This window comes from Geotrypetes seraphini, chromosome 17, assembly GCF_902459505.1.
Source record: "Geotrypetes seraphini chromosome 17, aGeoSer1.1, whole genome shotgun sequence".
NCBI classification, from domain to species: domain Eukaryota; kingdom Metazoa; phylum Chordata; class Amphibia; order Gymnophiona; family Dermophiidae; genus Geotrypetes; species Geotrypetes seraphini.
This window is the reverse complement of record NC_047100.1, coordinates 40,096,225-40,110,035: the sequence shown is the minus strand read 5'-3', so window position 1 is coordinate 40,110,035 and position 13,811 is coordinate 40,096,225. Positions and strand designations below refer to the sequence as shown.

The following is a 13,811-nucleotide window of genomic DNA, read 5'->3' as shown; positions in this document are numbered from 1 at the left end:
AGTGGGATTATGTTGACGGAGGAAGCACCAGGAAGAGAAACGTGTCCACTTCTGATGGTAACATTGCAGAGTGGCAGGTTTCCTGGAGGCATCCAGAATTGAACGAACAGGCTGAGATAAAAGTGTATCATGAGAAGTCAGCCCGAGAGATACCAAGCTGTCAGGTGCAGAGACTGGAGGTTGGGATGTAGAAGGGTCCCCTGCTGTTGTGTAAGCAGAGAAGGAAACAGAGGAAGAAGAAAGGGCTCCCTGGAACTGAGTTGAAGTAGAAGGGAGAACCAATGTTGCCTGGGCCACCTTGGAGCAATCAGAATCACTGGTGGCTCGTTCCCTCTTGAGCTTGAACAAGGTTCTCAGAATGAGAGGCAGAGGAGGGAAAGCATATAGAAACAGATTGGACCAGTCGAGGAGAAATGCATCCGCTGCCAGACGGTGAGGAGTGTAGAGTCTGGAGCAGAAGAGGGGCAGCTGGTGATTGAGAGGGGCTGCAAAGAGGTCTATCTGAGGAGTGCCCCACTGAGTGAAGATGGACTGCAGAGTGAGAGGATCGAGTGACCACTCGTGAGGTTGGAGAACTCTGCTGAGTTTGTCCGCCAAACAATTCTGTTTTCCCTGAATGTAGATAGCCTTCAGGAATAGATGGTGATTTATGGCCCAAGTCCAGATCTTCTGGGCTTCCTGGCACAAGAGGCGAGAGCCCGTCCCACCTTGCTTGTTGATGTAGTACATCTCCACCTGATTGTCTGTGCACAGCAAGAGAACTTGAGGAAAGAGGAGATGTTGGAAGGCCTTGAGGGCATAAAACATCGCTCTGAGTTCCAGGAAATTGATTTGATGTTTCTTTTCCTGGGGTGTCCAAAGACCCTGAGTTTGGAACTCGTTCAAATGAGCCCCCCAGGCATAAGGGGAGGCGTCGGTAGTAATAACCAGTTGATGAGGAGGTAGATGGAACAGAAGACCTCTGGATAGATTTGAGGATATCAACCACCATTGTAGAGACTGACGAAGAGATGATGTTACAGATATGTGTCGTGAGCAGGGATCCATCGCTTGGGACCACTGGTTGGCTAGGGTCCATTGAGGGGTGCGTAGGTGAAGACGTGCAAAAGGGGTGACATGAACTGTAGACGCCATGTGACCGAAGAGAACCATCATGCGCTTGGCAGAGATGGACGTCTGCAGAAGTACCTGTTGACATAGAAATTGAAGCATGAGAAGACGGTTGGAGGGTAGGAACGCTCTCATTAGGACTGTGTCTAGAACTGCTCCAATGAATTGAAGATTCTGAGAGGGAATGAGATGAGATTTGGGTAGATTGATCTCGAATCCCAGCAAACGGAGAAATAGAATGGTCTGGTTGGTGGCCGTGAGAACTGTCTGAGGCGCATCGGCCTTGATCAACCAATCGTCCAGATAAGGAAACACCTGAAGGTGGTGGGTACGAAGAAAAGCAGCTACCACAATCAGGCATTTGGTGAACACTCTTGGAGAGGAGGTAAGACCGAAGGGCAGAACCTTGTACTGGTAGTGACAACGATTGATCATGAAGCGGAGATACTTCTTGGATGCTAGATCGATCGGTATGTGAGTGTATGCTTCTTTGAGATCGAGGGAGCATAGCCAGTCGCCTTGATTGAGAAGGGGGTAAAGAGTGGCCAGAGACAACATTTTGAATTTCTCTTTGACCAAGCATTTGTTGAGGTCCCGAAGATCTAGAATAGGTCTGAGATCTCCTGTTTTTTTGGGGACTAGGAAATAACGTGAATAGAATCCCTGCCCCTTTTGATCTAGAGGAACTTCCTCTATGGCGCTCAGAAGGAGGAGGGATTGAACTTCCTGAAGAAGGAGGGAGGACTGAGGAGAGTTCAAAGCAGACTCTTTTGGAATACTTTGGCCCGGAAGGGTGTGAAAGTTGAGAGAGTAGCCGTGGCGGATGATGTTTAGGACCCACTGGTCCGAGGTGATGGATTCCCAACGGCTGATGAAGAGAGTAAGGCGTCCTCCTATGGGCTGTGGAAGATGGGTAGCAGGATGGAGACTGGCTATGTCCTAGAGAACTAAGTCAAAAAGGTTGAGTGGATTTTTGTGAAGGGGGAGGCTTCACCTGTTGTTGCTGCTGTGCTGGTCTAGCAGCTGGCCTCTGTTGTTGTCGCTGACGTCTGGGTTGTTGCTGGGCTTGTGGCAAAGGGCGAGCAACAAATCGACGTTGGTAGGCCGACTGTTGGCGAAAAGGCCTGGAAGGTGGGGTTTTCTTTTTGGTTTTGAGGAGAGTATCCCACCTAGTTTCATGTGCCGACAACTTTTGAGTGGTGGAGTCCATGGATTCTCCAAACAGCTCATCCCCTAGGCACGGTGTATTAGCTAGTCGATCTTGATGATTGACATCTAGTTCTGACACTCTGAGCCACGCCAGTCGACGCATAGCCACCAACATAGCTGTAGCCCGAGAGGTCAGCTCAAAGGTGTCATAGATCGACCTGACCATGAACTTCCTAAGCTGCAACAGTGATGAAGTAGTGCGGCGAAAAGCAGATTTTTTACGGTCAGGGGGGTACTTCTCAAAAGTAGTGAGATCTTGAATTAGATGTTTAAGATAAAAGGAGAAGTGGAATGCATAATTCCCTGACCTGTTGGCTAACATGGCATTTTGGTATAGCCGTTTGCCAAATTTGTCCATGGCCTTTCCCTCTCTGCCAGGAGGGATTGAGGCGTACACACTAGCTCCCATGGATTTTTTCAGAGTGGATTCAACCAAGAGGGACTCATGTGGGAGCTGTGGTTTGTCAAACCCAGGAATTGGGATGACTTTGTATAAGGAGTCCAATTTGCGAGGTGCTCCAGGAATAGTCAAGGGTGTCTCCAAATTCTTGTAAAAGGTCTCTCTCAAGATATCATGGAGGGGTAGCTTGAGATATTCCTTTGGAGGTTGGTCAAAATCCAGTGCTTCAAGAAAAGCTTTGGATTTTTTCGACTCAGCCTCCAAGGGGATAGAGAGAGAGTCACACATCTCTTTTAAAAAGGATGAGAATGAAGATACATCTGGTCTAGAGGATGGATCTAAAGTAGAAGGATCCTCATCACCAGATGAACATTCCCCTTCAGAGAGCATAGGGTCCTCTGAATCACCCCACAGATCAGGATCTCGAATTTGAAAACTGCGTCGAGAATCTGGAGTGGAGGGATCAAGGTGTCGGGACTTGCGTACCGATTTTCCTGATCTCATAGAGACGGTACCGGGAGATTGCCGTTGCATCAGTGCCGCAGTCTGAATAGCCTGATGCTGAGCAGTCGACTCTGGTGCTAGGACTGGCATGGAAGTAGACTGTGTCGGTGCCGACAAAGAGGAAGCCGAGAGCATAGGCTGTGTAACTATCGGCACCGATGGCTCAGACCGGACCGGTACCGGAAGGTTCGGTACCAGGAGTGCAGGAAGGATTTGTTTTAGCTGAGTTTCCAATTGCACTTGTAAGACGGCAGCAATGCGCTCGTCTAAAGTAGGCACCGGTACCGCTTTTCTCTTCTGCGGTACCTTTGGTGCCGCTCTACACTCCGAAGAGGAACCCGATGTCGAGGGGCTTACCTCTATCGGTGCGGAGCGCTTCCGTGGGCGCCTCGCGGTCGGCAGGATTGGGCTCTCTGCTACTTTGACCGGAGGACGCTCCAGCGGGGAAGGCTTCTTAGCCGGCTTACCTGACTGGTGCGGCGCCGACGCGGTATCGCGCGGCGTCGATGAGACGGGTGCCGACTGCGTCGGGATCGAAGTAGGGACCGGTGCCGCCGTGTCCGACATGTCGGTACCGAATAATAACCGTTGCTGAATTTGACGGTTTTTTAGGGTTCTTTTTTGAAGAGTGGCACAGTGTGTGCAGGTGGATGCCCGATGGTCAGGTCCGAGGCACTGCAAACACCAGTTGTGCGGGTCAGAGTTAGAAATAGGCCTCGCGCACCGCTGGCACTTTTTAAAGCCGGGTTGGGGGGGCATGAACGTAAACACGGCTTCTGCCAAATCGAAGGCCGAGGCCTCGATGGTGGCAGCAGGCCCCGCCGGGCAAAACGAAAAAATAATAAGAAAACCAAAATTCGGGTTTTTTTTGTTTTTTTTTAAAGAAAATAAATAAATAAAAAGAGGGAAACAATATTTCCCAAGAAGTTTACGCGAGCAGGAAGGCGAAAAAATAGAAAAAGTTCAACAGCCGTTGAAACGTGCGTCTTCTTGGCTCCGCGGAAACAAGAAAACTGGGGACCGCGCGCCTCTGTCGGGCGGGAAGGCACTCGCGCGCGCGGGCGGGAAGGCACAAGTGCGGTGCGGCCTACCAGAACTTTCCAAGTTCTTAGAGTGCAATCACTCTAAAAGTGTCCGTACCGGGGCTCCGTCGGTGCCGTCACCCATCAGTCAAGAATAGCTGCCTGCTTGTCCTGGGATAATGGTGGTATTCCTAATGGGTTTCCAAGGTGATTTTACCAAGTTTCCCTGCTATCTCTGCCTTTAGGGACAGCAGGGACACAAAGGCGCACAGCAGATAAAGTTCTCCGTGGGGAGGAACAACGTCAAATGAGAATCACTGGTGGACCTCTGGAAGGTGCTGATGTCACCAATGCACATCAAATTGGGCCTAATGAAACAATTTGTCAGAACTCTAGATAAAGAGTCAGAAGCCTTCAAGTCATCTTTCCTAATCTGTCTGAGGCAAAGGTCAAAACTTTGTCGGACCACAGATAAAGAAGATCCTGGAGTGCAATGAATTTCCCAAGAACATAGCTATGAAGTAGAAAGTGGCTTGGAAAAGCTTTGTCGCAGTGGTTTGGGGCTTCCTAGGCAATCACAAGGCCAAAATCTATGTGCAGTTGGTTGAGAATCTGGTGAAGAATTACAGCAAAATGGGCTGTAGGACAGAGTTTCTCTACAAGTACCCTTAGAGGTATACAAGCCACTTGTTAAGGGTACGCGGCACTGTACAAGTCTCCCACCTCCCTTCCTCCTTAATCGCCACCGTCACTGGGGATCCCATGCCCTCCTTTCTGCATTCCCCCTCTGCTGAAGCTGAACTGAAAAGGCTTCCCTCCAATGGCAGAGCAGATGTCAGAGGAAAGCCTTCCGGGTCACTGGGAGATAGCAGTTAACTCCTTCAGGGCTGCTCCTTCTGGCCTTCTGCTACACAGGGACGCTGATGTCAGAGGGAAGGCTTGTGGGTCAGCCAAGTGCAGTGTGGGTCAGCCAAGAGACACTGCGGCTGAAGGCAGGAGCAGCCCAGCTGGACAGCCCTGAAGGGAGCAAGAACGTTGTAGCAAGTAAGGAAGAGAGGGCACATGATCATGGGACAAAGGGAGAAAGGAGGGAGAAGAGAATTTGGGACAAAAGCTGGAAGGTAAGGCTGGGAGCACGAACATGGGACACAGAAGGGAGGGAGGATTGAAGCACTAATGGGAGAATTGTTGGGCATGAGTGTGTGAGTGAGAGGGAAAGGAAGGATTTTCCTTGGGCAGAGAGTGAGAGATGCGTGGGGAAGAGAAGGATTAGAGGGAGAAATGTTAGATATGGTGGTGGAGAGAGAACAAAGGGACAGGTTGAAGGGGATGCAAGGGGGAGGAATGTTGGACATAGTGAAGGAGGGAGTAGAGGAGAGAGGAAGAAAAGTTGGACTCATGGAGGGACAGAGAGAGATGTTGGTTGGGGAAGGGAATAAGGTCCGGAGGAGAGGAAGCATGCAGGAGGCAGAAAGAAAGAAATAATGGATACACAGTTAGAAGGAAGTACAACCAGAGACTCATGAAATCACCAGAAAACAAAGATAGGAAAAATGATTTCATTTTCAATTTAGTGATCAAAATGTGCCAGTTTTGAGGATTTATATCTGCTGTCTATATTTAGCACAATATTTGTCTATTTTTCTATAATTGTTACTGAGGTTACACTGCATATTTTAAAGTCATCTATCTTGACCTTTTTGAAAAAAAACCCCAAATATAAATGATAATTAAAATTTTATCTGTGTACAGTATGCTTTTTTTGGGGGGAGGTGGTTGTAGTTACCATTATGAGCATAAGAATAGTCTTATTGGGTCAGACCAATGGTCCATCAAGCCCAGTAGCCTGTTCCTGTGGTGGCCAATCCAGGCCAAAACCCAAGGAGTTGCAACATTCCATACTACCAATCAAGAGAAAGCAGTGGCTTCCCCCATATCTTTCTCAATAACAGACTATGGACGTTTCCTCCAGGAAATTGTCCAAACCTTTCTTAAAACTAGCTACGCTATCCGCTCTTACCACAACCTCTGGTAATGTGTTCTAGAGGTTTCAAAAGTATTTCCCTGTAACTTCGAGTCCCCCCCCTAGTCTTTGTAATTTCTGATGAAGTGAAAAATCGATCCACTTGTACCCATTCTATTCCCCTCAACTGTCTCTTTTCCAAGCTGAAGAGTCCTAACCTTTTTTGTATTTCCTCATATGATAGGAGTTCCATCCCCTTTATCATCTTGGTCGCTCTTCTTTGAACCTTTTCTAGTGCAACTATATCTTTCTTGAGATAGGGAGACCAGAATTGAACGCAATACTCCAGATGAGGTTGAACCATGCAGTGATACAGGGGCATTATAACATTCTTAGTCTTGTTAACTATCCCTTTTTAAATAATTCCTAGCTTCCTATTTGCTTTATTGGCTGCTGCCACCGCAAATTCAGTGAAAGGGCGCTAATCCCCAAGGTGGACTCTAGCATCCGGTAACTGTGATTTGGGTTATTTTTCCCAGTGTGCATCACTTTACATTTGTTCACATTGAATTTCAACTGTCACTTGGATGCCCAGTCTTCCAATTTCCTAAGGTCCGCCTGCAATTTTTCACAATCTACATGCGTTTTAACAACTTTGAACAGTTTAGTGTCATCTGCAAATTTAATCACTTCCAATTTTCAGATCATTTATAAATAAGTTAAATAGCACTGGTCCCAGTACAGACCCCTGCGGCACTTTATCAAAAGCTTACTGAAAATCTAGATACACTACATCAACCGGCTCACCTTTATCCACACCTTCAAAGAAGTCAAGCAAATTGGTGAGGCAAGTTCTCCCCTCAGCTGAATCCATACTGATCCTGTCTCATTAAATCATGTTTGTCTATATGTTCCACATATAGACTTACAAGCTTACAGGTCTGTAATTTCTCAGATCTCCCCTGGAACCCTTTTTAAAAAAAACGGTGTAACATTGGCTACCATCCAATCTTCAGGTACTACAGACGATTTTAGCAACAGGTTACAGATCACTAACAGAAGGTCAGCAATTTCATGTTTGAGTTCTTTTAGTACCCTGGAATGTATACTATCCGGTCCAGACGATTTATCACTTTTTAACTTGTCAATTTGACTTAGTACATCCTCCAGATTCAACAATATTTCTTTAAGTTCCTCTGCATCATCACCCTTGAAAACCACCCTTGAGGCATTTGAGAAAAGGATGAGGCTGGGAGCAGTACTGGTCAAGTTTAACATTCCTTTTAGAACATTTCTTGGTTCTATTATCTAATTGCAAATAATGTATTATGAAGACTATATTGCATGTATATGAAAAATGAATGGAAGAAATTGCATTACAATTAGTACTATTATTATTGGGGGAGTCAGGGGCGGAGTTTGGGCAGGGTACTTGGCTGATATTTGTTAGACATAGGGGTATTTGGCTTGAAAAAGATGAGAAACACTGCTGTAGGATGTCTCCCAAAGTCCATTTCTATGATGCTCATCTTGAGATATTCAAGAAGAACATGAAAGCATATTCAGAGGAGCAAGGTGAGCCCTTCCACCAGGATACACTGAACTTTGAACACTGCTACCACGCACAATATAATGAGACTCTACATCTGGGGGCTGATTCGTGAACATAACTTACAATAAAATTGCAATACTCAAAAAACTGCTCACTTCTAAATCTTCTGTGATCATTTTTGTTTAATTTCAATATAAATGTTAATTGTTTATATGTTAATTGTGATTCATATGTTGCTTTTTATGACTTTATAAGAGTGAAAAGATGAAAACTTGGCATTTTCACATTTTAAATAGGTAAATTGCAAAATTTGACTATCTTGGTCACAAAAGCAAAGTTTTATGGAAATAATCATGTTACAGAGTATAATTGAACATTTCCCAAGATATTCTACAGAGAAAAATCAAGCTAACAGAAAACTTCAGGAATAGTGTTAGGGAAGTGCAACTAGGGTACCTGGTTGATATTTGTAAGACTTAGGGAGTACTTGGCTTGAAGAAGTTCAGAAACACTGCTCTAAGGTACCCCACTGCTCTGTTAGCATATTACAACTAGAGAGCTGCACGGGAACGGGGACGACGGGCATCCCGCGGGTTCCCCCTTTGGGTCACGGGGATCCCGTGGGGACGCCCCTAGGGTCGCGGGGATCCCGTGGGGACGCCCCCTAGGGTCGCGGGGATCCCGTGGGGACGTCTCCGAGGGTCGCGGGGTTCCTGCGGGGCTGGATGTACTCAGTCGCGCGGCTCTTCTCTCTACCTTCTCTGCTTGCAGCACAGAGCCGAACGGAAGTCTTCCCGACGTCAGCGCTGACGTCGGAGGGGAGGGAGGGCTTAAACAAAGCCCTCCCTCCCTCCGACGTCAGCACTGACGTCGGGAAGACTTCCGTTCGGCTCTGTGCTGCAAGCAGAGAAGGTAGAGAGAAGAGCCGCGCGACTGACACGGGAAGACTTCCGTTTGGCTCTGTGCTGCAGGCAGTGCAGGTAAGGAGGAGAGTAGCCTCGCGGTTCGAGTAGCTACCAAGGGACGGGGCGGTCCGCCCCGCCACACCCCGCCCCGGTTGCAGCACAGCCGGCCAGGTCCCCTTACTTTTGTGGCACTTCCCCGACCGACCGACAACAGCCCCGGTCCGACAATCCTCCCTGCCCTGTAGCCGCGAATCTAAATTATCTTCTTACAGCAGCTGTAATAAGGTAATTTAGATTCGCAGTTAAGGGCAGGGAGGTTTGTCGGACCGGGGCTGTTGTCAGTCGGTCGGGGAAGTGCCACAAAAGTAAGGGGACCTGGCCGGCTGTGCTGCACCCGGGGCGGTAGAGAAGGAGGGGGGGAGAAGGACGCTGAAAGCACTTGAAGACAGAGGAGGGAGAAGGACGCTGAAAGCACATGGGGGAATACAAAGGGGTGGAGAAGGACGCTGAAAGGCCATGGGAAGGGGGGGGAAGGACTCTGAAAGCACTTGTGGAAGACAGAGGGGGGAGAAGGATGCTGAAAGCACATGGGGAAGACAAAGGGGTGGAGAAGGACGCTGAAAGGACATGGGGAAGATAAAGGGGTGGAGAAGGACGCTGAAAGGCCATGGGAAGGGGGGGGGAAAGGACTCTGAAAGCACTTGTGGAAGACAGAGGGGGGAGAAGGATGCTGAAAGCACATGGGGAAGACAAAGGGGTGGAGAAGGACGCTGAAAGGACATGGGGAAGACGGGGGGGGTGGAGAAGGACGCTGAAAGGCCATGGGGAAGACAGAGAGGGAGAAGGACGCTGAAAGGACATGGGGAAGCAGAGGGGGGAGAAGGACGCTGACAGGACATGGGGAAGATGGGGGGAGAAGGACGCTAAAAGGAAATGGGGAAGAGAGAGTAGGGAGAAGACGCTGGCAGGGAAGAAGACAGATGCCAGACTATGGGGGGAGCGGAGAGAAGAAGATGGGTGCCAGACCAATTTGGAAGGGGGAAGAAAGGGAGAGGCACAGTAACAGAGCAAATGGAAGATGCAGAAGGAAGAGAGACAGTGGATGGAAGGAATTGAATGAGTTTCCAAGTTTCCAAGTTTATTAGTTTTTGATATACCGATCATAAAATAAATATCTGACCGGTTAACAATAAAAGCAATTTTTTATAATAAAAGTAAAAACTAGTTATAGTAGTGTGGAAATATATTGGTAAAACATATTAGACATATACAGACAGACATGACTGTGGGGTTAAAAGAAAAGGGAGGGAAAAGTTACATAAGATAAGAAGAAATGTGGTAGAGGGGAGGGATAAACATAAGGACAGGGGTGCTTGGTAAAAGTAAAATCCTCAAGAATAACTGAAATATGAAAAGCAAGAAGTGGGACTTTTGGTATAAAGGTAAATAAGTAAGCAGTAAGAAAAGATTAGGATTTATTAAAGGCATCTTGGAGAACATGAGGAAAGCAGAAACCAGGCAACAAAGGTAGGAAAAGAATTATATTTCTTTTTTTTTATTTTGCTTCAGGATAAAGTAGTATATTAGTTGTGTTGATAAAAATTTATAAACATTAGAGGCTCTGGTAGAAACCCATTTGCAAAGTATGTATTCTTCCCAATTAATATTTTCAAATTAATAAAGTCTTTTTGCTTATTTGTAAATGGTTTCTACCAGAGCCTTTAATTCAGTAACATAATTAAATGAAATAACTATTTCTGAAGTTTATATGGACGGGCGGGGATGGAGGGGATTCCTCGCGGGGACGGGTGGGGACGGAGGGGATTCCTCGCGGGGACGGGTGGGGACGGAGGGATTCCTCACGGGGAAGGGTGGGGACGGGTGGGATTCCTCACGGGGACGGGTGGGGACGGGTGGGACTTTGGCGGGGACGGGTGGGATTTCTGTCCCCGCGCAACTCTCTAATTACAACGCTGGCCTCTCCCACATCCAAATGGTCTGGATATGGATGTTTTGAACTTGGGACGTTTTGATGGTCGAAAATGGCTTGTAAAGTTAAGAATCCTAGGTTTGGATGTCCGATGGCCAAGACGTCTAAGTAGGCAATTTTCAAACAAAATTTAGACGTCTATCGGTTTAAAAAATGGAAGTTTCCCTGCCCCGACTTTTGGACATTTTGCAGGAAAGTCCAAAGTCAGACTTTAGATGTCTTATCGAAAATGCCCCTCTATGTGTTTACATACCTATTTTGTACATGCATATATCACCAGGTAATTTTATAAGTCTATTAGGGCAAGAAAACATTGCTCTATATGCTTAGTTCTGTATAAAATCACTCCCAAAATGGACTGAAACAAATATGCTCCACTGTGGGGGTTGATACTAAATAAAAGCAGGCTTTGCACTCACCGTCCACATCTTTCAAATTCTTCTTGATACAGGTGCTGCGGATTGATTCCTCTAAGATGCCATAATCAATCGCCTCTTCTTTGATTTTGGGAAACAAATCTGAGACAATGCCATTGAAGAGTTTGAGATCACCCTGAAGGAACTTGGGCACATTGACATCACGGATAGCTCTTAAACAGATCAATTCCTGAAAAAAGTTCACAGCTCAAAACCAATATGCAAACACAAATCTTCCAGCTGTTATCCTTAAACATATCTACAGCTTCCATTATTTCCAAAGATATCTGATCCCAATAATTATGGCTTTTCCATAAGTTTCTGTCAAATAACTAATTGGGCCTTTATCCAATACTAGATATTATCCTTATATAAAAAAAATGCTGCTTATAATTTAGTATATCTGTAGACTATGTTAAAATCTTGAGACTACCATGGCTTTACACTGTACTTCTATGTAATAACAATTACTACAGATTGTAACCCATCTTGAACTCCACTTAGTAAGGAATTGGCAGGATATAAGACCACAAATCATATAACAATCTCTGCTTAAACCATGCTGAATGGTGCAGCCTCTGGTAGCAGTTAACCAGGCAGTGCCACTGAATATCAGCTGTAACTGCTCAATCCAAAAGCAGCCAGTATAGGAGAGGTCTGAGGGCAGAGTCAGGTAAGAGCTGGCACTAATAGAGGCACAGGTCATATCCAATACTAGTGCCTGTATAGTCAAGTAACCAGACAGGACCACAGAAAAAGCTGTCCTATCTCTGATCACTTAGCTATGCAGGTGCTAGCACTGAATATCTGCTGGTACCTTTATAAGTTCTAGATTGGTGCCACAACCAACATTAGTTCCACTTCGATCCCCCAACCTCTCTCCTGATTCTGATCCCCACCTGAAGTGATCCCCCCATCCATTTCCCCTGGTTCAGTTACGGCCCCCAGGTTCTGATCCTCCCCGATCCTTCTTTTAAACCCCCCTCCCCGGCATCCAAGCTCCAGCCAGTTCTTTCTCCCATCCCCCACCATCCTTGAGACTTGCATCTACTGGAATAACTTATGCAGGTTCATCCAAGAAGGGGGCAGAATGGGACAATTCATTACGGTTATTTCATCGCGGAAAGCCGAGACCAGTTTTGGCAGGAAGAAAGGAACTGTGTGCAAGGAAATCCCAGTCTCCAAGATTCAGAGGAATGGTTCATTGCAATAAAGAGCATGGAGTCTGGAGACATGGCTCACTGATAGAACAGCGATCCGAAAAATCATCTGGAGCATCAAGGCCAAAAGGGAAGCATCCCAAAAAGGCTCAAAGGAAGTCTTGGATAGATTATAGAGCACCAGGGTGAGGTCCCAGAAAAGGAACAGTAGATAAATTGGTGGTTCAATGCAGAGTTCCTGACAGAATCTGGTAACGTCAGGGCGAGACGCCAACGATGAAGGATGACCTTGGGCATGAAAAAAAGAGTCCAGCCACTTGGACCCAAATGGACGCTGCAGAGAGGCCTCGATCAAGACCAACCTGGAGCAAAGTGAGCACCACCAAAAGTGGAACAAAATATGGCTCCATGTGTTCCTGAGCGCCTCGGTGCTGGAAAGTCTCTCGTGCCGTAGTGTAAGTAGATACAGCAGATAACTGCATAAACATGAGCAGAGTGCCAAGGACCACAGCAGAAGAGCCCTTGCAGACTAAGGCTACACACATTCAAGAGCAAAACGTCATGGGTCCTCCACGCAGACCCCAAAACTAATCAAAAATTAAAACCGAGTTATTTAAAGTTCTTTAAGCTATGTATGGGTAATTGTAACAATGGTGAAATTAAAGTAGGTAGAATAGAACTGCTAATCAATGTGATGAATATGCTTGTTTTTGAGTGTAAATTAACTCAAAACGTGGCTTGATAGTCGACAAGCAAATATGCATTTCATCATCCACCAGCTGCAGTCATTCTCTTTTTTTCAATTTAATTTCTGTCAGAGCTAAAAATCCAAGTTTGTAAAGATAAGAAGATCCAACAGTAACAAAACCTTGATTGCTTTGTTGCTTAAGTTAGGATAATCACTGTATAAAAAATAAAAAATATTATTTGGTACTTCAATGAGATTTAAAAGCCCAATTTCAGCTAATAATAATAAACTTTTATTAATATTAACAGGGGTTGCCATTCAGCAGATTACAGGGAATTGGAAAGATTATACTAAACTAAATTATACTTTTTGGTGGAATTCAGTGTGCCATATTTATAAAATGGAAAGGGTATTTGCTTTGCAACAAGGTAATTATAATAAGTTTAAAAAGATTTGGGGGCCATTGATGATTTATTCTAGTGATCAGACATCTTAAACACCAGAATATTGGATAAGATAAGGGTGGGTGGGATTATGACGGATAATATATTGATAGTTGTTATTTATTGGTATATGGGTGGGAGGGGTGGGTTTTTTATATAATTATTTATTTGGAATAATACAAATAAGAATGTCAAGTGATGAATTAAGATAAAATTACTTGCCGTTAGTTCTCAAGGACCAATCACGTCAAAGAATGATGCTTGTCTGGGCAGTTGTATCCTTATGCACACAGGTGCTCATAACATTGATAGACTCTTGCATATGCAATGTACATGTCATCTATTCTAGTGTATACTTATGAAGGGAATTTTCAAAAGTAAAGTAAAATTCTGGAATCTCTCGTGGCACACCCAGAATCTCTTCGAGGCATACCACTGTGTCATGGCAC

The 13,811-nt window shown here is 45.7% G+C and overlaps 1 protein-coding gene across 6 annotated transcripts in view; it reads right to left on the bottom strand.

Annotated features, from left to right (window-relative positions):
- Positions 1 to 13,811, bottom strand: part of DNAH1 (dynein axonemal heavy chain 1) — an 813,109-nt gene that overhangs the window by 335,421 nt on the left and 463,877 nt on the right. For all 6 annotated transcript variants that reach the window (XM_033926650.1, XM_033926656.1, XM_033926654.1 and 3 more), the window contains one exon: positions 11,075 to 11,261. In XM_033926650.1, the coding sequence (XP_033782541.1) occupies positions 11,075 to 11,261 (187 nt within the window). The remainder of the gene's footprint in view (positions 1 to 11,074; positions 11,262 to 13,811) is intronic.